This window comes from Syngnathoides biaculeatus, chromosome 5, assembly GCF_019802595.1.
Source record: "Syngnathoides biaculeatus isolate LvHL_M chromosome 5, ASM1980259v1, whole genome shotgun sequence".
Taxonomy (NCBI): Eukaryota; Metazoa; Chordata; class Actinopteri; order Syngnathiformes; family Syngnathidae; genus Syngnathoides; species Syngnathoides biaculeatus.
Window position 1 is genome coordinate 23,689,228 of NC_084644.1, and position 26,642 is coordinate 23,715,869.

The following is a 26,642-nucleotide window of genomic DNA, read 5'->3' on the forward strand; positions in this document are numbered from 1 at the left end:
AATATAGATTATCTGTATCATATTGACCTATTTTTCTACAGTATTTTATGTTGGGAAAAAAATAATCAAGTTTAACTACTTTAATTTATAGTAAGCAAATATGGTTTCTTGGTCACAAAAGGACTTCAGCGTCAAACAATGTGAAAGCATTATTTTTAGCATAGTCAGTTATTGCCACACTGGTTTAAATACTACTGCTAACCTAAAATTAATTTTGTCGTCTGTGGGTCTTTGGAAAACGTCTGTACCGCTTCTGTCGTTCTCTTTCTCGCTCAGTGATGTGAGCTGCCTGGCATTTAAAGGAGGCAGCCATTACGCCATGGAATGTCCCGAAGCCGAGCAGTGCCCGACATTTTTTGAAAAAAACTACGTGAAAGTCATGTCGTAACTTTATCAGCATTGCTCCTGCAAATAAAAGTTGAGTTGTTCATGAAAAAAAAAAAAAAAAAGCTCGCCTCGGGCAATTTGAAGCAGGCCACACATGAAAAACTTCCCATTTGCAGTGATGTGTGGGTCTGGAAAGTACTGAGTACCGCCTGTCTGAGCACAAGTGTCTGAGGGGAAGCACATAACCCAGGACAGAAAAACACATCATTGTTAAATGGAGAGCGTGGCAATTGGGGGATGGGGTAAAAACAGACGGTAAGAAAGAGACCGTAAGATCAAGTTGAATATGAATTGAGCAAAGTGATATGGTGAGTGGGTCAGGTGGGCAAAAGGCACAAACCTGATTGTTTGGGGTAACATCGCAAAAGATTTCTTTCAGTCAACTTGTAGCGCTCCTCTGTTCTATATCTGTCATGCTCCTGGCATCCTGCCCAGGCTGGGCATGGCCAGCCAATAAGTCGGCACACACCTGAACCCTGTTTCGGCTGATCACACCCGGTACTTATAGGACACGGGGGACAACTAGTCCTCCGCCAGATCGTTGCGTCTCATGCCTCGTTCACGCACTCCCGTATACCTGAACAACCGTGTACCGACCCTTGTCTGTTCCCTGACCATCCTAGTAAGCCTGCCTCTTCTGATACTGCTGCTTTTCCTTACTGACTCGCTGATCATTGACCACGGACCGAATAAAGGTTTTCTGTACACTATCTGCTTGCCTCTGGAGTCGTGCATTTGGGTCCGCCCTCGAGCCTTGTTCGTGACAATATCCATATTGCTGTTACTGGCTAACATCTGAAACTGGGGTCAGCAGATCAGAAATTTCAATGATGAATGACGGCGGCATGAGGATGACCGTTTCGAGCATCCGCCTCACAGTTCTGGCGACCGGGGTTCCCATCACCCTGCGTGGTGTTTTCATGTTCTCCCCGTGCCTGCATTGAATTTTCTATCTACATCTCAAAAACATGCAGGCTAGGTTGATTAATAAAATACTCTAAATTGCCTGTCAGTGTAAATGTGAGCACGAATGGTTGTTTATTTCTATCTCCCCTGCGATTGGCTGGTGACCAATTTAGGGTGTGGCCCACCTCCTGCCCGAAGTTAGTTGGGATAGGCTCCACCATTCCTGTGACCCTTTTGAGAATAAGCGGACAAAACGACAACAGCAACAACAAAAATACCTTTAATTGTTTTGATATCGACATCGTTTGTTTTCGTTCAACCCCCATCACCTAATTGGTTTTGCTCATGATTCACTTCTGGAAGGATTCTCTGCCCCACAAAAAGGTCCTAATATATTGGATTATCTTCCAAGGCGAGAGAGTGAGTATATTGGTAAAACGGTGCTGAGGATGGAGCTGCCAGGCAATAGAGAAAGAGGAAGACCAAAGTAAAGGTTGATGGATGTTGTGAGGGAGGACATGAGGACAGTGGATGTTAGAGAGGAAGACCCACGTGATAGGCTTGGATGGAAAAAAGATGACACGCTGTGGTGACCCCTCACGGGACACGCCGAAAGGAAAAAAAATCTTCCAGGGAGGAGCCTGCCTTAATGAGGCGTCATTGATAATATCACATTTTATACAAAATCATTATCTATTTTCATCTTTTATTTTTTTCAATTTGCATCCCCACTGTCCACAATCAAAATGTTGCATAAAGTCTATGAGCTAGGGAGAGGTAACATACAGCCAGAAATGTAAACACAAATATACAATTTTTCTTTCATTTATATTTACAGTTCAATTTGCACTCTCCTGGGTGCCGTTTTAGTGAATGTGCTTCTCAGCTTGTTTAATATAATGCTTGGAAGCTTGCTGACCATAACCATAAAGTATAATTGAAAAAAAATCATACAAAGCACTCACTGCACACTGCATTAGCTCCATCAGCAATTATGTTTCCATTGCCGTGCATCTAACAAAACAGTATCTTTATGATAACGGATGTAGTTTGCAGTGGTGAACAATTTCACCTCAGAGTTAATAGGTATGATACAGCAGGTACAGTCGGTAGTAGCTACAACTTAGGCCAAAATATTGTCAGTAAGAGGTCTTTCAAGAAGAGTCAGAATGGATCAAGTTTTTCACAGATGCCACTTGAAACAAAGTGCAATATTGTTCTACTCTATAGCATTAGATTGTAAAGTTATATTAATACTGATCCATGTCAATACATATTGAGCATTACTGTAATTTGATGTTCTTCTTTTAATACAACACTTCAATTGAATTGCCTCAATGGAAGAAGTGCACAGGTGATGAGGGGCTATTGGGACTGGAACAGCCATTCATGCGTTTTCTATAGCGCTATTTCGGGCCGTGGGTAAAATCGAGCTTGTCCCATTTGACTTAAGGTGAAAGATGGGGTACACCCTGGACTGGTCACCAGCCAATCGCAGCCCACAAACAACCTCATTCACATCAAAGAACAATTAAAAGTCTTCCATTATCCAGAGGTATGTGTTTTGGGAATATGGGTGGTAGCAAGACGATTTGTGGAAAACTCCCAGAACCACAGGGAGAAGACATGAACGCACAAAGAACCCGAGCCGAGATTCAAGAATCAGAATCGCTTGACTGTGAGGCAAACGTGCTAATCACAACAACACTGTGGTGCCGGGACTGCACAGAACTGGACTTTATTTCTGCTGTTTGTAAATAAAAGTCAAAGAAAATGAGAGAAACTTCTTAAGAAGCCTCATATTTATATTTTCCATAAGTATTGCTGCTGTGATGTCCACATGAAAAAATTGATGAGTAAATCCATTTTTTTTCTCAAATATTATAGCTCTTGTGGCCCTCAGAGGAGCAGATCAGTAGCATGCAATGTGCAAAAGTGTGAATGTGTGTCCCCACGTGTGTGATGGGAAACCCCTCCAGGCAAGACGGCACGCTGAACTGAATGTGTACAAGCTGTAGCAAATTGTAAAAGAACACCGGCAAATGGATTAGAAACAGATATCCATCCCTAAGAGTTTCTTTTATGATCTAATTGTTTGCAAATCCTACAGGGCTGAAGTAGACCGAAAACGACGTCCCTAAATATAAAACAACAGCCTTTCAAACAACCCAAATTAAAGTCACCCGGACTTTAATTTAGCAGCATTTGTGTCATTGTTTTCCAGCATGGTGACAATAACAATCAAACAATAGCTTTTTATTATGTGCTTGAACCCAATGCACCACCAGCATGTTTGTGAGAAACTCTATCACTCCATCATAAAAAGGGATATGAACGGAAAAAGCTAAACGCGCGAGCACGGTTTCAACTGATGTCTTCCAGTTGTGTGACCTCTCTTTCCTTCTGCCTCATTTTTTTTTTTCTGTCTCTCTGACTCTCGCGCTTTAATAAGGCCAGCTGTAGAGTCAGCCTCTCTGGGGAAAGCAGCAGAGTGTGGCTGGAGCTGAGGCTGAAAGTGGGGTTAGTGGTGGTGGGGGTGCAAGTTAAGGGAGGGAGGGGGCCACTTCCGACCATTTTTCCCCATGCAAAATCACATCAAGTCTGGGGCTTTGGCAGTCAACTCTCTCCCCTTTGGATTTCTTTACGTCCCTCCTTCATTTCCTTCCCTTCCTTCCCACTTTTCCTCCTCTGTCTTCCCATCTCTTTCTCCATTTTCCCCTTCCTTCTCATATTCTTCTTCCTGCTCAGTCACTCCGTGCCCGCCATGGAAAGTAGACAGATGCTTTTGGACTTTTGGTAATGACCCTCTCCAGACGTCTGCTCAGTGGCACCATAACAAGTCCAGAATCTTCTTTCTTCCCCCTCCCTCCTCCTCCAGCTGCTGTCACTTTCAAGCTAAAAAAGAGCGTCCAAGGACTGCGATATATTGCTCACTTCCTTGGAGACTCTTTTTACCCTCCAGACGGCTGCTTTGTGGTACTGTGTTGGGTCCAGACCTGCTTCCGAGTTCCGACAGGTCCCACGCCAGCACTGTTCAGCTGGGCTGAATCTCCAGGGGTGAAAGCGGTGTGCGTGTGCGTGTGTGTCTGTGCGAGCTATGTTGGTGGGTGTTTTTCATCAGACTAATGAATAATACGTCTGAGCTGCGAAAAGAGTATCAAGCGAGAGGAGGAGGGAGAGTAGGCTAATGACTCTCAGATGGTCTTCTACTACTGTGCTGGTGCATGCGTCTTATATGGGGGGGTTTGCAGGGGGTACTACTGGATTCATAAACTGTGAATAATATTTTAAGGATATAATCATATAGCTAGAAAGGCCATGCTTGTCTGTTATAGTTTGCTTGTTTGTGTGTTTATGTGTGAGTGCGTGTGCATGTGTGTGATTGTGTGACTGCAATGAGTCAAGCAGTCACACTGATCTGGAATTGCTGGAAGAGCTGAGCACATATTTAGTGTCCAAGTTGCCACAATATTACATACACCTGCACAATTTAATAAGATCCAGATCCAAAGCTCGTCTTGACAAGGATATTTAACACATACCTTTAATCATCGCTGTTCAGAGGCATATTTATTTGAAAATATGAGGTGTAGCAGTGCCCTCCATTACACTGATGTTTTGAATATTGTGCCTCTTTCATACAGCTAAGTAGGATTGCCATAAAAACACCCCCCCCAAAAATAATTTTAATTGTTTCTGAAAAAAATACCTTGATGCCATTAGCAATCCAATTTTTAAAACAAAGTTATCTTAATGGCATATTTTCAAACAGCCCATCATAGATTTAGACACATTTTACAGCTCTACCTGGAGGAGGGTTGTAACGTGTAACATTTACTCTGTGATATTTACTATAGTAACATTTTGGATATTTTGGTCTTGGGGCCTCCACTCCCTGAGAAGGGTTGCGTCAGGAAGGGCATCCGGCGTAAAAATTGTGCCAAACCGAAAGAAACTTACTTACTTTTTTTTTTTTAGAACAAACATTTACTTTTGCTTGCGTGTATATGTGAAGAAGAATCTCTGTTACAGGTATTGCCATCCTGGTTGCGACTTTTATTTATCCATTATTGCATGCAGGATCTTGTTTAGTGTGCTCACTAGTGTCATTTGAGTCCAATTCACCAATCAGACGGCACTAAGTAATCATGTTACCGCACACATACATTGGTAAGCAATCAAAGTGACTCCTATCAGTGTGGGGTGGATGGGATTAGTGGTGGCGGAGGTGTGGGGGGGGTGTGGGTGGGTGGGTGTACAGACTCTGAAAAGCGGCCTAGTGTGAAAAATGATAATTGGCCAAATGTCAATCTCTCTCTCTCTTTCTCTCTCCCTCTCTCTCTGTAACACACACCCCTCCACATACACACACAATCACAACATACTCTCAATACATCTGTGAATACATTTTCAGTGAATAAAGCAAATAATATTTGCACGTGCTAATGGTTATTGGGTTGTTCAAAATTTAAATGGTGGCAGGTGTATGGGTACTCCAATATAAGATAATTATTTTAGTTTTTCTCAATTTTTTTTAGTCAGAAGGTATTCTCTTGTTATTCACTTTTTTTTTTTACTTTGAACTTTCTTACTCAAGTAAATATTTGAAGGACTACTTTATACTGTTGGCCCAGTGGGTCAGCTGGAAAACGTTGGCCTCACAGTTCTGAGGTACCGGGTTCGATCCCGGACCTGCGTTTGTGGAGTTTGCATGTTCTCCCCGTGCCTCCGTGGGTTTCCTCCGGGCACTCTGGTTTCCGCTCACATCCCAAAGACATGCAACATTAATTGGACACTCTAAATTGCCCCCTAGGTATGATTGTGAGTGTGGCTGTTAGTCTCGATGTGCCCTGCGATTGGCTGCCAACCAGTTCAGGGTGTACCCTGCCTCCTGCCCGTTGACAGCTGGGATAGGCTCCAGCACTCCCGTAACCCTCGTGAGGATCAGCGGCTAAGAAAATGGATGGATGGATACTTTTTACTTTTAAGTGAGTCATAGTCTTCTTAAGTAACAATACCCTTACTTGAAAACAATAGTTGGCGACTCTACCCACCTCGCTATAGCAGACAAAGAGGTGGCAGTTTTCTTTAAAATGAGTAATACATGTGAAATTGATCATGAATAAACACTTTCCAGAGTGAATGTTAAGAATCCAGTGGGTAAATCAAATTGAGTGTATTCGTTTTCCTACAAGGCATTGAAAGGGATTCATTACGAGACAATGATTCATTGATAAGCAACTGAATGGAGCTAGTGTACCATCCAATATAACTTAAAATGCTATCTTTATCAATTGCCCAAAATTCTAAAATATACTGTGCATACCCCATTCAGGCATATAGGAGGTTAACCTTGGGTCAACCTCTCATGTCATTTCATGCAAATGTGACAATTACCAAGCTGTAAATCAAATTATTTAATCTCCCGACATTCTTTTGTAAAACGGTGCCACGTGTGGTTATGAAAAGCCCCTATGTCTGCATTATGTTTTCTGGCCTGCAGGCATAATTCAGGGAGAATTGGATACTCTGTGAGATCAGACCCGCACATGGGAGATGCAAATCTGAGGAAGTAATGATGGACCACAGCGACTGAAGCAGACTTGGCAGGTATCTCAGTGTTTTATTGCCCTCGCCCAATCTACTGTGGAATAGACTGTCTAGGTTAGGAACACCACTTCGAGTCTGAATTTGTTCCATGGTGACGACAAAAGATCTGGCGATAGTAGGCACGAGCACTAATGATTAAAATAACTGAACTAACAATTTTTGCTTGTTGTTTTTCATCAGTACAAAGTCCTGATAGATCAGGGTCTCATACTTGCCATGTTTTAGTCAAGGGTTTAACTAAAAAGTTTAACAATACGCAAAATATCAGAATACATTGGTAATGAAATTAGTCAATGAAATTAAGATGATGAATGGAGCTGCATTATGGTGTGATGTGCAGGTAATCTGCACATATCCTAAAAGTTCTTTCTGAAAATACCAATTGGTTAACATGGGGCCCCAAGCCATTACGTGTAAAAAGAATCAGAAAATATATTACTCGACTTTAGGATTAAAAAGAATACATTCTTATACAATTTCAGCAAGATGTAATGGTAAGCGCCTCTGCTTCATAGACTCGGTTCAATATGCTCTCTCCATGCTTGTGTGGGTTGTCTACAGCGCAGGTGTGAACGGTTGTTTGTTGACAGCTTTACCTGGCGACCAGTTCAGGCTGTAACTCTCACCCGAAGTCAGTTGGGAAAGGCTCCAGAAAATCTACGGGTCTCGAGATTTCAATTGCTTTGAAGTTTGTATGAATGTTATCATAATTGTAATTATGGGAAAAAAAGCACACGCCTTGGCAGCAGCAGGGCTTGGTCAGACTTTGGTGTCCATGTGGTCTTAGGCACACCTCCATATGTACTAGATATAAATAGCCCATCAACAATTCTTCTACTTACTTGGCGCCTCACACTTACAGTAGATGCAATCCAGATCTACACTACAGTAAATCTCTATTAATAACTCTTTGAGAGTGTTGAAGAAGACCTGCAAATAGTAATGATACATCAATGTCAATTTATTATTATTTATGATCAGATTTGCTTGCACAGTATTATTTTGCCAGTATGCCAACGTGAATTGATGTATTCAGATGGACAAAGAGAATTTCAATGGTGTAATGCAAACATGAAGTCTGACGCTGCAGGGAATCGAGAAGTGGAAGTGGAGAGGCAGGAGTGATGAATGCTGACTGTAACATTATGTAACGCTGACAGATTATTCATCGTGCTATTCGTTTCAACAGCAAGTTGCTGTTGCCAATTTACACAAAAGAGGCATACCAGCGATGGTACTTGGGTTTGGAGTTTTCAGCACTGGACTTCTGAGGATTGTACACTTCAGTGTTGACTGTCAACCTTTACCCACGGCAAATTTACTGTACACCAGAAGAAAAAAAATATCCAAGGTCAGTCAGTTCCCTGGGAATCAGCCATAAATTGGGCCGTCATGGTTGATTAAAATCCCAAAGACTTTTGGTAGGGTAGGACAGGAAAGAGTTAAAAAAAAAAATCACCAAAGGAAATATTTTGTTGTCATTGTCAATAGGTCGTCAGTTGAAAATGGCCAATGAAAAACAGGTGCTTCAAAGTTATTTTGAATTCATACAAAAAGAACAAAAGAATTTTCTTAAAACTTGTATTTATTTATTAGGCACATTTGAATAGACTTCTGATGGGCAGATCTACATATATGGACGACAGATCGAGAAGTCTTCTAGTATCAGCTTTTACTAGCCATTGCTGGATAATTATCCAGTTCCCGGCTTCAGCCACAAGCCCTGACTGATGGCGATCTTCCAGTGCTGCGGCTGCTGGCCGCCGAGCCTGCTGCTGTCCAGAGACATAAACAACACAGAGGGGGGAGGCCGAGGGAGGAAAAGATGATATGGGGAAAGGCAAACTCTTGCTTCACAACTCAAACTCAGTGGTTGTGAAAAAAGTGGCTGGATAACAATCAAATTCCAGTTTGGTGTATTGATTTGGAGTAAAGTGAGTATGTGTGGAATAACTCCACAGTGACACTAAAAGCGAGTTGACACCAAGCTCCTCTGTTTAGTTTGTTGCGGTATACAAAATTTGAGCTTTCCGTTGGCATTAATTGATATATCACAGACCTTTGCCAACCGGGTGCCAACTGCAGAGGTGCAGTCCCCAAAGGGTGGAGCTAGACATCACGCAGTCTTAAAATATTTTGACCGAATTTTCAGTAGTATGTCAATAAAATAAAATCAGTTTAAATAAAGCTTGTCTTCTTTTTATATTTATTCCACCAAATAACTTATGCCTCTTGCTGTTGTTTACATGTGAATTACCTTCGTCTTTGTTAATATCAATGCTAGGCTACACTGTAATATTGGCACACACCCAGCAATGAAAATGGATGTAGATCTGGTTACCGGTGCCAAAGGTATCGTGGTGAGCTGGACTAAACTTGTTCGATATATGTATGCGGTAGAATAAAGTATGTGTTAATGTTCTTTATTACAAGCAAACTACTACAAAGTGAGTTCTTCTTTCATCTAGCCACTGTTAACTTTGTGAAGTTTAAAGAAATTACGAATATCACAGCTGTATTTTTATCTAAGTTGTGTGTCTAGTCCCCACTCATTGCTAGAAATGAGTGTCAGCGAGCACTAAAGCGACGCAGTAAAGGACAGCGACGGCGCTTGTGTTGAAGGGTGGAATCCCCCTGAAAGTTTTTGGTGTTCAGCCAAAACAAACTCCTGCCGATGGTTTGCCTCTTGCCTTCGGTCTCTCTGGCCTACTTCTAGACGGCAGCAGAGGGACCCGCGCCTCTCCGAAGGAGGAGCAGGGGAGTCTTTAGGCCCTCCCACCGGCTATAAACCCTGAGGCAGACGGAAACACTCAGACAGCAGGCACACGTGGAGCACAGCGGCAAAGAGAGAGAAGGAAACAAACTGCTGCCATAGGTGGTGAGTCATTTTTGTAGTGGGGACTGAAGCAGCCAAACTGAGCCAAGTCCACTTCGAGGTCGGTTGAAGCAACTCGAGACATGAGTGGAGTCTTCAGCATGCCATTAGAACTCAACTTTCTTCCAGAGGATTTAACTCATTGACTGAATGGTTCTTGGGATGTGAAGAGAGGAAGAGGATCCCGGAACCTGCAGCCACCTGTTGCAGTGCAGTTTTAGCATCAATCGGCAGTCAAGCCATTGCAAGGGACAAGTTAAAAAAACTAAATAATTTCACCCATAACTTAGCTGGTTGACACCATTTAGCCAATCAGCCATCTATCGAATAGCTGTCAAAGAGAGACTTTGAGGAATTGACTTGTGGCATTAAAGATGACTTTCGCAATGCTGCGCACGGCGTCTCCTGCGGGCCGTTTCTTATACGGCGACATTGCTCTCCTCTCCGAGGATGATGATGAGAATGGCAGTGAAGGCTCCGGCTCAGAGGAGCGCTCCAGCAATTCTGCGGCCTTCCGCCTGTCCTCCTCGTCCCCCTCTGCCTTTCACATCAAGATGAGCAGGAAGAGAAAGCTTTGCATGGGAGGAGCAGGTACAGCAGCCGTTGAGGCTGTCCTCGGGAGGCTGGGACCCCCGGGTTCATCCCCCCCGCCTGAAATCCGTCAGAGGACAGCGGCTAATGCTCGCGAGCGGGATCGAACCAATTCTGTCAACACCGCATTCACGGCGCTACGTACGCTCATCCCCACTGAGCCTGCCGACAGGTACGCAACGTTTCACCTTACCCACAAACACAATCAGACAAATATGTTCTGGTTACTCCTGTGGTTAGTTAGCAAAACTGATGAAATCCCCAGATCTCATTTGATTTTATTACAACAATGTATAATGTTATTTGTTTATCATTACAATAAATGTCACGTTAATTCACTAACTAGGAAACTGTCAAAGATCGAGACGCTTCGCTTGGCCAGCAGCTACATCAGTCATCTGGGGAACGTTTTGCTCCTGGGTGAGGGGCTTCATGACGGACAGCCCTGCCACGCCCCATCGCCGCCGTTCTTCCACGTCAACTCCTCCCCGAATCGAGGATCCGACCAATCGGGCCAGCCCAAGCACATCTGTACGTTCTGCCTCAGCAACCAAAGAAAAATGGTGAGCAGACCAAGAAAATAACAAATTATAACTTGTGACTGGTGAAACTGTCTTTGTCCTGTTCCAAAACCACAGCGCAAATTGCCAACAACAGCAAAATGAGAGCAAAGTACACTTGAAATTATCGCAAAATAGCATTATTGAAAATTCGCACAACTTGAGCATATGGTAATACCGCTGTGGTTTAGAGTCATTTAGGTGTTTAAAGCTGGTGTGACATCGGTGACTGAGCCACTAAACCTGATTGGCCCCGAGGGCAGAAACTCTTTAAAGTCCACTTTGGGGTGAAAGACTGTGTGTAACTGTACTGTTGGGAATTAGTTTTAGTTAGGCAGGTGGCTTGAAAGATTTTGCTGGTTTCTAGAATGCTGCCAAAAACTTATCAATAAAGTCATTCACAGTTAAAGAATAAACCAAGTCTACAGAAAGTCTTGTAGCAACACTCAAAACAAGTTGTTTATCTCATAGTCTTGTTTAAATTAGTCACAGCAAAGAAACACCCTGTTCAAAAATGTATTGATGTCACCCTAAAAATCTGAACGTTATAATGTCTGACTTGAGACAATGAAGAATTTTACTGGCAAGGACTTACTCGTGTAAAACCAATGCAATAATTTAGATTTACTTAACACACACTGTACTTCTTCAGCTTAACCATTAAAACACTTTTTTTCAGTTTGTGGGTTTTGTCATGACCCACCTTGTCACACTTGACACTGTACGGAGTTGAGGTCCAAAGAGCTGTAGATTTAATTCATGGAGCGTATGAACTGGACGATAAAATGGAGACCGCTGTCAGCAATGCTTGTGGGATGGTGAAAAAAAGAGCTGAAACTATTGAACTTGAACTCTGTACAAGACGAGTTTAACCTCATCGGCGAACGTGATAGCAAGGTGATGTCCACTCAACTTTGCTTCTCTGATCTGGACGTTGCCCATTTAGCAGGATTTATGAGTAAGGAGCTGACATCTGGCAGACTCCCCTGTCGCCCCAGCAGTGTGTGAAAGACAATACTCTCCTTAGTGTATAAAGCCAGAGACCCTTTCGCTGAGGGATAACCTCAATCTCAGCGGTGTGTCTCCCCCTCTTCCGCACTTACATGAATTCAAGTCAAAGATATCCAGACGCTAACACTAGCCCTAGATTACATTCACCGAACAATAATCTAGGAAAATTTTACTTTTAACCTTAAGGTTCTTGGTCCGGCAATGCTGTCAAAACGATTACTGTTCACATGAACCCCCCCCCCCCCCAAAAAAAAAAAAAAAAAGACTGAATAATTCATACGCATGCCAGGGCAGTAGTCGGCGATGATTTTGATTTTGCAGACCTAAATAATTTGACTCCATTGGACACACTAGTGGTGTAACACATTTGCCTACCTACTTGAGACGCATTCTCACTGTTGTTACTTCATCAGGTAGACCCAATCAATTGCTGCCTGAGCATACAGCCAAAACCAAATTTTCATCAATTATCAGTTAAAGCGGCATAAAAATTCCCTCAAACGTTCCTTGAGCTCTAACCTTCCACTGTCTACTTCACGCCTTCCTTTTATCCGCACGTGCCCACAGCTCACCTACGTCTCCATTTCACGTCTTTCCTGAAGATCTTTTCCCAAGCCTCTCTCATTCCTTTGCCCCTGCGTCGGCAGATCGATCAGCCTGCATGCTGGAGGTCAGTGCTGTCAGTAGGAGCTGTGTAATACTATCTGCTGCTGTCAACTCACTGGTGCTGATGCATGATGGACCTGGAAATGCATGCTGGGTAGTAAATTTCTGTGTCTCCAGCGTGTCAGACTCAGCCACATTTTTCTGTTTCCCATTAGCCTTTTGTATGCTGGACATGCATTTTGTATGTTCATGCAGGGCACTATAGGTGCTAGATATTCTTACACTCAAGCAGAAGAATATACAAACATTCTACCCATTTAGTACGTTTTTAGAATATTTTGGCATGCATGCCTCCACCACTACTCTATGAATGTTAGGGTGAGTACTTCCAACAAATAAGCAATGCGAGTTTGTTGCTTCATTGGCATTTGTTGGGGGCTTTGTTGATAGCTGAATTACACAACAACTACTTATCAACTAAACTTTGGTTTTGGGTGAGCCACAAGAACAACAAAATAACTTATTTAACTTTGGCACAGATAGAGGAATTATTTTTTTTACTTTTTGCAGTTAGTCTCGTTGGATTGGGGACAGTCACATACTGACAGTTGGAGTTGAAAAAAAAATATATATATATATAATTTGAAAATGCTAACTTGTGTAGCTCTCTGCATTTCTGCTACCTGCAGAACTTGAATGGAACAGTTTCACACTGCTCAGATGGATTGATGGTTTAGCCTTGAGGGACATCTGCTTTGACTGAAGTGCTGTGCACCAATTCTGACGGTGGAGTGCAATGTGAAAGTTACAAATTTAAATGCTACTTTTTTTTTTTTTTACAGATAAGATAAAATTCAATCCAGGCTACTTTAGACAAAATCTTTAAAAAAAATCTCTGTATTGTCTTCATAAATCTTGATGTTGTCAGTAGCATCTTTGTAGGTCTAGAAAGGAGCGGAGTACTGTAATCCCAAACACATTCTAATGACATCCAATACCACTGTTCTTTTCTTCACAAACACAGAAATGGTCAGGTTTGATTGACCCTCTCAGAGAACACACTAACATTTGGGAATCTGTTTAGTATCTTTGATTGCTATTATTATTATTATTGTTATTATTTTTTGTAATACTAACAAGTACAATTTTGGAGCTCTGAAATTCTTTCATCTTAGAAGTGCCGCTATTCCAGTGGCTAAATCCAACAAAGCATCAAATGTATTGCTGAATGCAATTTGTAGTATCTAATGGACATTCTATTTATGCAAATAACACTCAATACTTGGCAAATATAACAAGTGTGAAATTTCCTTGGTACTGATGATACAAAAAAAAAAAATATTTTCCAAAAGAATTATAAAATGCCCATTAACACATTTATCAACATTTGATGCTGGTTGAGGCATGTAGGTTATATATATATATATATATATATATATTATATATATAATGACAGTAAAGTGGCACAGTCTTCGTTCCCTTTTCAACATAATAATGCAAAACAATGCTCTCCTTAGTATCACAGGACAGCTGATAAACATGGATGAACTGAGAAACCTTATAATTGCACCTTGTCCCACACCTCCACACTCACAATACTGAAAGCCGCATGGCTGCCAAAATGAAATTAGTACGTGTGATGTCTTTCAAGCCCGGACCCATCTGCTATTTGAGGGATTAACTTTGATTGGCAAGCTCCAAGACTCATTTAAGTGGGCTCCATGTCAGAATCGGAGCGGGAAACGATTGTGAAGGTAAAAAGAGACTTGGTGTCCGGCGTACATTGTTTGTCCGTTTTCATTTCCATTTTGTTCCCTGTCATCTTGTCACTTCTGGTTTCGTTGAGTGCACATCTAAAGCGTCAACACCAACTGTGTTTTACTTTTCCTTTGTGTGTATACTGTTTTACTGATACTTGAACAAAATACCAGCGCAAGAAAAAGTACCGGTGATGGCGATGAGGAGAAATGTGATGATACTGTAGAAGTGGAAATGGACTGCGTCTATGTACTGAGTCACATTATAAACTCCCAACAATAAAGATAAACTAACAATAACTATAAAACAGGCAAAGATAGAGCGGTAAGCAAATTGTTTTTAAGCAAGTAATGTTCCTTGTTAACATTAACTCTCCCTCGTCACTTCCCCATACACGTCATCTTTTTTTTTTTTTTAGTTAGTTTTTGTTTAATGAATGGATAACTGCTTTTTTATACTTATATGGCAGCTTCTAATATTAAAAACTGAAATGCCTCATTCGTGGCAACTCCCCTTCCAAGCAGTAAATATATTCACCAATATTAAGCCGGAGAGCATCTTTTGTTTGCCCGTTACTAATGTTTGAATTCCTGCATTTAAAATCCCATCATTTCTGTTGTCCACAGTAGTTCGCATTACTGTTGAGTTCAATTCATCGTTCATGCAGCGGATAAAATGACAAATATTGAATAATTGAGGTGATAGCTGTTGGCTTCTGGCCCAAAGCAAAGCGAGTGGAATTTCAATTCACTGAGACAATCGGTTAAACTACCATTCATTCTTTTTTGCCTTATAATCAACTTTGTTTGCCTACACCATATTTCAAAATTACTTCAGAAAGTACAGTGAAGAAACTTCTGTATATGTTCCAAAATTTAAATGGCAAAAGTCCAGCTTTGTTGATGTGTCTTAGATTGTATTTTGAGATATTTTACCATTTATTTTATTTTACAAATCAGATTGTCAATACTCAGAATTGTAAAAGAGCAAGTGATGTACACTGTTCCTAATTTGTTAAACATTTTAAAAATTACATGTGGGCTACAGTAAAAGTTATGACAAATTTTGACTATTTTATGCGGCAGAACGGAAAGACAGCACAGCTGCAAAGTGACTTATCTCTTTTTGTGGGTTTGTGCATCAGGCCCATCGTTTTGGTGAATCAGGGTGATGATTGTTAATGACAGCGAAAGTGCGTGAGTGTGTATTTGGTGACACCACCACTGGAGTAAAGCACATAAGATGCTTGTATGGGACACGTGCACACACACACACACACACACACACACACACACACACACACCACACACACACACACACCACACACACACACACACACACACCACACACACCAGTGCACACATTTGCTTTCTGTGTCTGGAAGTCATTGGTGGTGTAGAGCAGAGCAACAAATGAGCTAATTGTTCTGAAAACGATTTATCCTGCGCTGTGGCCCGTGCAGCCAGTGTTTAATTCAGCTGCCGCTATTAGAAACACATTGGTGTTAAGCTTTGATGGTGACGTTAAAGAATCCTGGAAAGTGGTCTGTTAAAAAAAAAAAAAAAAAAAACTCCCTCCCTGCTTAGGCTCACACCCTCTCACACATATGACATGTATACAAACAGACACACACACAAGCCTGTGCACCTAACCACGCACCCATTGGGCACACCGGGCAGCATGCAACAGGTTTGATCAAAACCATGTCATTCTGAGCCTCCTCGTTTTTCTTCCAGGGCCAGACGGCAGTTCATTGCTGCTTTCGAGACACCCAAAAAGCCCTGTATGATTACTCAGTTAAGGAGGCCTGGATCACGACAGCCTTTTCAACACGTCCTAACTAATGGTGTGCAGAAAGTTGTGGAAACACACATGGAGAGGGAGAGAAAACAAGCAAGAGAAATAGCCACAGACTCAGTGGGATAATCAGCCTGCCATTTGTCCTACAGTTTGGACAGTTAACATTTTTTTTTTTTGTGCCTAAACTCTGGTTTGCTTCTTTAGGGAGACCAAATGGAGCATGCGTCTATGAGAGCCTAACTGCATGGATAGCACATTTAGGAGCAAACTAATGACTGTGGTTTTTACAGTCATTTGGTTATTAGTCTGTTTTGGGTGGAAAAAAGCATGACATCACTTGTGTGCATGAAAGTAGACATTTCAAGGTCATAGATGAAAACTAAATTACCCTCATTTGCTGATACTGCTGCTATTGCCACTTTGCCTCTAATGTTAACTGATGCTAATGAGGTGCATCGAAGGTGGCTAATAAAAGAGGGCGGGGGGCAATTTTCACATATATTCTTGCTCACGACCAGCGTGGGTGTGAGTTCGCCTTGATCAGTGTGTGCGACTCAGTGCCGTCATGCGTGGACCTGTCTGTATGTTCTCAGTCCAGATGGAAGCAGTTAAAGCCCAATTTCACAGCAACAGATGAAGCCAGGTCATATAACTAACAAAATCTATTAGTAAAACTATCATTTTGTTGTCATTGGGTCTCAAGGGGGAAACGGTTGTTCACACATTACCTTAAAATGATATTACATGGAGCTTTGATTAAAAAAAAAAAAAAAAACATAAATAAAAAGAAATTCTACATTCTGCAGTTGTGTCAACATCTAATGTTAGTGACAGTGGCTGACACGGAGTGCTCATCTTAATTTATGAATAATTATAACATCACATTAGTCTGTGGTGTGTACATGTGGTGGCTTAGGCAATCCGACACAAAACCAATGTTTTTCAGAAGCCTTGAGGATGCTTATTTGCAAACCACAGTGAGCGTAAAGTGTGTCTCTAATGCGTCCAAACCACGTATTGGCAGTCCGAGGCTTAGTTAGTGTGTTACTTCATTTGCCACCACGACAGCACCGTTTAAATTTGAGCCTTTCATCTAATCTTCTGTGAAATGGACGATCATTTCTGAGTGCAATTACAGCTTGTATGATCCACTCCATGAGTTATTTTACACTGCATATACTGCACTATAGCTCACTCCCTGAACTGAAGGAATATGAACAGTTTTTATTTCATGCTTGAATACCAATCTCCATATATGATTTACAGAGCTGGGCCCAAATGAAATTATATTTTCCAACCGGTTGTTCTTCTGTTTGGGCCGCCAGGAACTAAATTAGATGTTTGCATTTGACAGGATGGATTAACACAGGGAAATAAACTGAGAGCATGGAAAATCCACAGAAACGGAGTGGCCCGGCTTGAGTTTCGCAGGAAAACAATAGTAAAGTTAAATTGTGCCTTTGATAGGTAAGCGTTGACTGTCTTCACATTAAGGTTAACACACTTTGATCAAATCATATTGTATCTGAAGTAAACATCATCAGGTGATCGTATTAGTGACGGACAAATGGCTCCAATGGAAAGCTTGTATTTGGTGAGCGAGAGATGGATGTCATGCGACTATGGCGCAATTAGTCTTCAAGAGATTGTTTTGACTATCCAGTCAGCCTTAAAGAGCCCCTCGACCTCCTCCCCTGTTTTGACTGAGCTAGTCACACCCAGCTAGACTCCCCCCCTCCCCCACCCGCAGCTGTGGCACCATTGCTCTGCACCCGCAGGTGGCACGTGTCCAAGTGATGGTGGTCAGATGTAAATTAAAAATTGTACAAATTGTAGGCCCGTGGGATTCGTGCGCCAACTTTCCCACCGTCTGTTGACTGCCCTTGATGTTGTCATTTTGGTCGAAGGTTAAGTAATTTAATCCTTCTTCAGAGTCGACACTTATTTGGTCATTTCAGTCGCTGTTAAATCAACCCGCAACTCTTACGGTGACGGACTGGATTTCTCAAAGCCAATCAGTGAGGAACAATTGAGTTGGTAATTTAAAGACACAATTTTAGGGCAATGGAAATTTATACTTACCTTACTGCAAAAATACAGTACAGACAACTGTGAAAATTGAAATGTGCTCCAATAATACGATCATGTTGAAATGGTAAGTAATTAGTATCTATTTCATTCCATCTGTGTGTGGTTCAAGCAGCAATATAGTTCATAGTTTAATATATAGTATCGTATAATAATATAGTTTAATGTTTGTTTAATCGTTGATATTGATGAAATCCTCTCGTGGTTCACTTAGCAAAGGTTTCATTTCGTAACGAAAACTGCAGTTTTTCAATAGAAGTCCTCCACTGAGAAGAGCAATAGTGTCACTGCTCTTGATCAATGTACACAAAAGTACAAGTCGCAGCTTCTGCTCTTGTGATCGCTCTCGTTTCAGTTTCTGAATTAAGTATTCTAAGTATGGTTATGAAAACAGATATCTTTTATAATTAGTTTCTTTCTTCAGCCACTTGGATGAAGGAAGCCTTCTTTCAAGCCACCTCAGCGAGTGGGAGGAGAGATTCCTGCCCAAATCCAATGATCTCACCCCCCTGGCCTGATATCTATCATTTACCCGCTGCTGTTGAATTCGGTCAAGCCAATTTTTTTTTTTCCTCCAAACACCTCCACCTTTTGCACAGTCTGGGAGGAAATGTGGAACAGGTGTTGGGGCTGATGAGTGGGAAGCTGGGAGGCACGGTCCGCACGCTTAGTCCAGACTGTCTGAGAGGGGAGTCGGGACAGGACAGGCCGAGTGGGCGACCACTCGAAGAAAGAGCGCTTTTTCATATGTGACTTCACCTCAGACACATTATAGTAAATTAAAGGAGATTTCTCTGGATATAATTGCTCTTGTTTATGAAAGGCTACATATCTTTTGTCAGCTGTGAGGTAATATATGAAACGTCAGCCTTGAAAAACAATAAACCAAGCGGGGTTGATGTGTTGCATATCACTCAGTAGTCTGCTCGCTGAAGTCCCTCGAGTGTTACTTTAAAGTTTAATAGTAGCCGAGAAGTGAGGGGGAGGGAAAAAGTGATGTTATTTTCCTGGCAAGATAGAGAAGCAGTCCACCCGCCAGGAAATCCAAAGTGCGCTGCTTTGATACCACAGATAAATACTTTCCTGTCAAATGCCAGCTCATGATGTCAGAAAGAAATCACTTTCAATTAAAACGCAGCAATCTTTGCTACCTTTTTCAAGAGTTGATTCTGCAGTATAAAGGACAATTTTACAGTGCCAGGTAAACTTTCAGCTTTATCACATAAAACTTACATCACTTTCAGGATTTGGTATAGAGCTGCAACAAAGAAACAGATATGCCAAGCATAGATTGTTTCAAAAAAAAAAAAAAAAACAAGGTACGATATACATTAAATTAAAAAGTATCGCAGTAAATTATGATACAGTTTCACTTTTTAAATTTATTTGCTTTTTAAAAGAAATAATGATGGGTTGTCCTTTTCACTTTTTACCTTTTATACCGTGGATTTTTTTGGGAATGTTAGCATTTGTTACCCTGCAACCAATTGGTACATGTGTACAGGAATGCAGAAATGATGCCAAAATAAATCAAAGTGTGTTCCAAGTTGGTTGTGGCCTACCACATCACTCGGCCCATTTTTATATTGCAAATGTCCTACCGGTTGGAGAAGTTTGAAAAAAAATTACCTCGGTCCCCGACCTTGAAGGACTTTTACCCGGCGACAGCCAAGGCCTACAGGGGCTCTTAAACAGAGAGTGGGGTGGGGGTGGGCGGGGGGGGTGAGGCAAATGAAGTTTAGGACCCTGCTGCAACACGGACACTATGAGATAAAAGTGTATAATTCAAAAATCATTTTAGACAGCAGGATTAAATATTGATTGATGCTAAATACTGACATTTATATAGATATGTATAGTGTAATGCTCCCTGTACTTTATATAATTCTGTATTTACTCTGATATTGATTACAAATGTTTATGAAACGGGCTGTACAAATAGTGTAGTGTTCATTCCAGGCAAAATGGTGCTAACCTTAAAACCCTAGTTCAAGATAGGGACTAAGGAGTTTAAAAGCCATAATAAAAAGAACTGCATAATAATTTAACATGGTTTCCAACGTGTGTTTGATTTGTGTGAACGATAATCCGAAAGTTGTCTTCTCTTGCAGAACAAAGACAGAGACAGGAAGACGGCCATCCGAAGTTAACGACCGAATGGAGAAAAGGCCGACACACAGCCGACGCTCTCAGTGATTTATTGTTTTTGAATACAGTAACTTGAAGACTCATTAGATGTGCCATACGTTTCTGAGACTTATCTTCAAGTACTACAGCACTTCTGATCAGACTTTCTTCAAGTTTTCAAAACATGTCTTTGCAAAAATTTTTTTTTTCCACAGTGCTCTTAAGGAACATTTTAAGTATTTTCATTTTGGAAAAACAGCTTTTCAAGACTCTCTGTGACATGCATATACTGTAAAAGCCACAAAGACCTTTTAATTATGGGGGTTTATTACTGTAGTCGCAGAGTGTAAAGAGCACTTGGCACATGATAAAAAAAAAACCCACAAAAACTCATGAAAGACAAATTTGTATTCATCAAAAGCTGTGTAAACTGTAATATAAATGTATATTTATGTAACAAAACATTATATATGAAACTACGTTATTTAACAGGCATATCAATTTCTTGAAAATTAACAAAGAGTCGCTTGCACAAAACATTGCCTTTTTTCACAATTTTATGGCATTATATGGTGGTTAAATGCTGGAACTCTTATTGTGGTTTTCTTATTTCTGAGAACACTTTTTTTATGTTGTGCGGGAAAATAATAGATGGTCAATAAATTGTTTTGTATCCAGAAGTAAGCTCAATTCATATTTTGGTGACATACAATCTTGTCATATTTCCTATTCAAGTCGTTACATCTTATTGTGAATTTAGCAGTTAAGACAAGTGGAGAAATTAACAGTGGATTGAAAACTACCATTTTCAATAAAAAAACAAAAAACAAAAAAAAACTTGGCACGATAGCCTGACCTTTTTAGTGGCTGCAGTTGCTTTCACCAATATTCAACTTTTATTTTCAGCTTCCTCTCCTTCTACTTTAGCCCCAAAGTACTCCCCCCCATCTCACTGTTCTTTCTCCCCCTTTTCCTTTTTCTACTCTTTGGGGGCAGCAAGATCAGAGCTGAGGGAGACAGAAGGATTCAGGATGAGGCGGATAAGAGGAGCACACAGGAATGTGAAAAGAGGGGGAAAAGCGGGGATGGATGAGGTGGAATTGAATCTGCAGGTATAGCTACTTGGACATCTGCCTGTGTCCCCTTTGCTGTCCTCTTCTTTACCTCTCCACATGCTCTTTCTCTCACCGCCTCCTCGTTGGCTCTTCCTTCCATTTCCCTGGAGAGCCACTGGCCTGGTGGTGATGACTTTCCAGGGTGTGGAGACTCACAACACTTGTTACCTTTTTTTAATGTTCTATCTATCTATCTATCTATCTATCTATCTATCTATCTATCTATCTATCTATCTATCTATCTATCTATCTATCTATATCTATCTATCTATCTATCTATCTATCTATCTATCTATCTATCTATCTATCTATATCTATCTATCTATCTATCTATCTATCTATCTATCTATGTCTGTCTGTTGTATCAAATGTATTTATCTAATCGCCATTAACAGATGACCTGCTATTATTAAGAGAAATAACATTAAAAAAATTTATTGAATTGATGACTCACAACACAGAGTTCAATGAAAGCCAAAACATTCCAACAGATACATGACAAAATTCCAACATGTGCCTGTGCTATAAATATGAAAAATAAATTTTTAAAATAGGTCCTATCCTCATTAGCATCAGAAGTGAAATGGAACCGACCCCAGCTGACTTTGGGAGTACACATTGATGTCACGACCCATCGAAACGGAGGTAGGACCAAAATGCAGGAGTCGGGAGACGCAGAGGTAATTCAGGAAAAACGTTTATTGTTCCACGGTCGGGGATCGGGCAGGCAGTCAGGTGCAGCAGCGGTAGTCAGGAAGTCGGGCATAGAGAGCAGGTCAGCGGGCAGGCAGGAGTGGGTACACGGGAGATCGATCAAAGCAGGCAGGAGTATTGAAGGAGTCAAGCTTACGGGTCGGTCGGAGAACAGGCGGAGGTCGGTACACACGGGAATACGATGAGAGATACAGGAGTGCTGGAACGGGGGATGAAGTGCAACGATCTGGCACTGGACGGGTGGTCCCCATGATCCAATATATACCGGGACCAATCAGCCAGCGTGAGGTGCAGGGGTGCGCTTCCCAATCAGCGTGCCCGTGCGGCAACCCGCATAGCCATGGCTGGACAGGCAGGACCATGACAGGACCACCCCCTCTAAGGCACGGCTCCCAGACGTGCCTAAACAAAGGAAACACACACAAAAATTAACAAGTCCAGGGGCGGGTGGAAGGGGGTCTGGGGCAGGGAACCCCCGCGACCCCAGTCTGTCTGGTGACTGTCAAGGCCATCAAACTCGAGGCGTCCGGCTGGACAGGTCAGGAGGACGACCCGGACGCCAAGCACCAGGATCCCCAAGGGTCGATTTGGGTGGACAACCTCGGTGAGGAACCCAACGGCGAAGCAGGAACCAGACCAAGACATGCAACTGCTCCGGACGAGGACCTCCCACGCCGTGGTTGCGAGACGACCAGGGCTTGGTCGAGGCTTGGCCAGAAGGCAGCCGTGGACTGGTCACCAACGAGGCTTGGCCACGAGGTGGCCAGGGAGCGGTCGCCGCTGCCGAGGCTGGGTCATGAAGCTGTTGGGAACGATCAGAGGCGAATAGGATGACAGAGAGAAGGACCAAAGCCATGACCGCCACAATCACCATCACAGCCATCCCGAGGCCTTTCCAGTTCCGGGGTAGCCCATCAGAACTCCCCAGCTCTTGTCGCCGTTGAGACATGGGGGTGGGACGGCCGCGGACCGGTCGCCGCCAGGACTGGAACGAAGACGTCGCCGTCTGCTGGACAGGAACGTGAGGATGCCAATGAGCCGTCGCCATCCTCTGTTAAGACAGGGGCATGGAACGACTGCGTGCCGGTCGCCGAAGAAGCAGGAACGGGGAGCGACCGTGGACCGGTCGCCGACGAAGCAGGAACCAGAGGCGGTCGGGGGGCAGTCGCCGACAAAGCAGGACCTTGGAGCGGCCGCGGGCTGGTCGCTGCCGGTATTCCTGGCCAGGCACGTGACGCGGCTGGGGAAACCTCGCCGCCGTCTGCTGGCCAGGAACCTTCGCTGCCATCTGCTGGACAGGAACGTGAGGCGGCTGGGAACCGTCAAAACCTCCTGGACAGCAACATGAGGACGCTGTGGAACGATCGCCACCTTCTGAAAGGAAACGTGAGGCAGCCGAGGCGCCATCGCCACCTCCTGGATGGGAACGTGATGCGGCGGCGTCGCCATCGCCACCTCCAGGACAGCAACGTGAGGCCGCTGTGGATCCATCTCCTGGACGGGAACGTGTGGGCGTGGCAGTCGCCGTCGAAGCAGGAACGTGGAACGGCTGCAGACCGGTCGCCACCGTTACTCCTGGACACAGACGAGAAGAGGCTGCAGAGACGTCGCCACCTCATGGACAGCAACATGAGGCGGCGGCGTATCGGTCTCCACTGCCACATGAGCTCTGCTCGGCAGCGGATCAGTGGCCACCGCCGCGTGAGCCTGCAGTGAAACAGCCAAAACTGCGACGTGGGCGTGACGAGATGGCGGATCCGTTCCCACTGCAACGTGCATTTGGCTCAGTTGCCACTGCAGCGTGAACGAGAGGACATAGCGTTTCTTTCGGCTTGTCCCTTTCGGGGACGCCACAGCGTGTCATCTCAGATGAACGCACATATATGTTTGGCACAATTTTTACACCGGATGCCCTTCCTGACGCAACTCTTCTCAGGCAGTGGAGGCCCCAGTGGGATACGAACCCACAACCCCTGGTTTACCAAACCAGTGCTCTAGCGTAATTTCTTGAAAATAATGTGCATTTTTTTCCGAAAATATTTTTTAAAAAAGACAATAGAGTTCATTATATTTAGGTATGGATGAAAAATAAAAAATACGATCACATTGTATAGTTGCAATATACATATAAATTTTGATATGATATTCGATGTTTTATGTTACAAATTTATATATATTACGGTAATGTGCGCCACCAACCTGAACTCTGACCTCCTCGGCGGGGGAGGGGGCGGCGGGGGGAGCTTTGCATTTTACGATCGATATCGTAGCATATTTGTTGCTACTGCACCAAACTTCAGAAACAACTGCCCGTGAATTCATTTTAACTTAAAGTGCGCCTGTCATGAAAAAGATGATTTTTGGTATATTATTAATGAAAAACCCACAGGCAATATGGTCCCATGTGTTTTTTCACCACAAAACATGATTTTGACGTATCGTATAAAGCTTTTTGTAACTCCCGCCATGAAAATCCTCTCAGGGATTTGTTTTCGAGAAGAAGCAGGAAGTGATGTAAAGGACAGCGGCGCCCCCTAGTGGACTTGTTTGTTTCCATTAGTTTCACCTACGGGAAGGTAGCTCGTTGTTCCTTCGTGTTAGCCAAAATGCCGGCTCATTGCATTGCTTGACATTGATTGAATACTTGGGAGAATGGAATTACCCTTCATAAGTTTCAAAGAGACACTGTTCGTTGTGAAAAATGGATTGCACGGGTGCAGAGGACGAGAGCTTCGTGGGTTCCAAATAACAGGCAGGTGTGAATACAGGTCCTAAAAAAATAATAGTTTGGGGCGCACCACGTAATCGGTCTCTCTCATAACGTGACAAAAGATCCACATATGAAATGTGTCGATGTGCGAGTCGCCCAGCCAACAATGTCTTACTCAGCCTCGTCTCGATAGTGTTCATCACGTACTGCGGCAGCTTTGAACATACCCCTAAAAGCAGCATGGCTCGGCTCCACCTCCTTCTTATATGCCACCACTGCACCAAAAATCAGACACACCGGCTGAGGCGCAGCGTTCGGCGGTCACAGATTCTGCGAAGGCTGCGCGTCGGGCTTTGCCACAGGGGCGGCTCTGAAGAACCCAGCCGAGAATGCGTTACTCAGTCGCGTGCGCGCGTAAAGCGCCCCTGCTCAACTGTGAACACCCCCCTAAATCAGCGCCCGCTCGGCTCTGTCATAAGCCACACCGGCCGGCTGCGATGAGCCGCGATGGCTCATCTCTGCCGCAGAAGAGGATCGGACGGGATGCGGTTTGGCCGTGATTGCATATCATCTCAATATGGCTTGAAACAATAGTGTAATATTGCCCCGAGGTCTCGAAACAATACCGTAATATTGCCCCGGTAACTTCACTCGGTTGTGTGGTGTTGTCCTTTTCGAAAAGAGCTTCGATGTCAGAAGGGGCGTCGGAAAAATGCGAATATCTCTGTTGTTCGGCTTCCATAGTAGCAGGCACTGCGCGTTTTCAACGGCGGAAGTGTCGATGACGTCAACGACAGAGGACGCGACTAATACGGCGACCACGTGGATGTCGAGGGACACTCAATTGCGCAACTTTGTGCATCGTTTATGCACGTTCCGCTCACATTTATTTTTTCGTATGGACATTGAAGTGAATATTGTTATATGTATTTTTCATTACAATATCTATTTTAGAATGTTTATAGGGATGACAGTCCCACTTTAAACAAAGACAAAGAAATGTCGGCTCCAGTGGCTAGTTGTCCAGCCACTTTTAAAAGAAATGTGTCATCACTGCGGCCAATGACGCGACCAAACCGGAAGCAAAACTACGTGAGCTGTGACTACGTAGTAAGATCGATCGTACAATCATTTAAAAAAATAGATCACACAATTGAAACGCCTCTGTTTTTAAAAGTGCCCATTACGCTGATTTCTACGTAGTTTGAGCTCCCGTTTTGATAGCAACCTGACGCTATGAAGCTTGCAGCTGAACGGGGGTAAGAGGCTGAGCTCTTACCACGGTGGACCTTCACCTCAAAGCGCTGACAGTAATGAGGAATAAAGAGAACCAAGACACTTGGGATTCAAAAAATGTTTCCTCACAAACGCCATGGATGTCACAGAGAATGACATGCTCTGGGAGCAAGATGGGATGACTGTTCATGAATGCAGGAGGCATCAGAACTGAACCAAGTCATCAATGATGAGTTTGACAGTGATCAACAAAGGTAGCTACAATGGATCTTTTTCAGATTCGAGATGAGTCAGATGCTTCTTTTGAAATCTTGGCCAAGGATGTGTAATGTAAGCTTCACTATGCACAAATGTTTTATGCACAAATATGTTATGGAAAAAAAAGTTCAAGTTAAACAGTGTAAAATAGTTTAATTATTTAAAACTGTAATGTGTTATCAACAGTATTAATAAAATGTTATGTCATCGTTGAGCATTTATTTTAGTTGGTTGAGGGATTCTGTTCTAACAATTGCAGGGATCAAGACAAGCATGTCCTGTGCCCTGTC

At 42.9% G+C, this 26,642-nt stretch overlaps 1 protein-coding gene across 1 annotated transcript; it reads left to right on the forward strand.

Moving 5' to 3' along the window:
• The first annotated feature begins 6,844 nt into the window (after nt 1–6,844).
• LOC133500903 (basic helix-loop-helix transcription factor scleraxis-like) lies at nt 6,845–20,817 on the forward strand. Its single transcript, XM_061820161.1, has 4 exons — nt 6,845–6,903; nt 9,620–10,541; nt 10,716–10,932; nt 20,304–20,817. The coding sequence occupies exons 2-4, from the start codon at nt 10,153–10,155 to the stop codon at nt 20,340–20,342; spliced, it is 645 nt and encodes a 214-aa protein (XP_061676145.1). The 5' UTR covers nt 6,845–6,903; nt 9,620–10,152; the 3' UTR covers nt 20,343–20,817.
• Nucleotides 20,818–26,642: the final 5,825 nt, after the last annotated feature.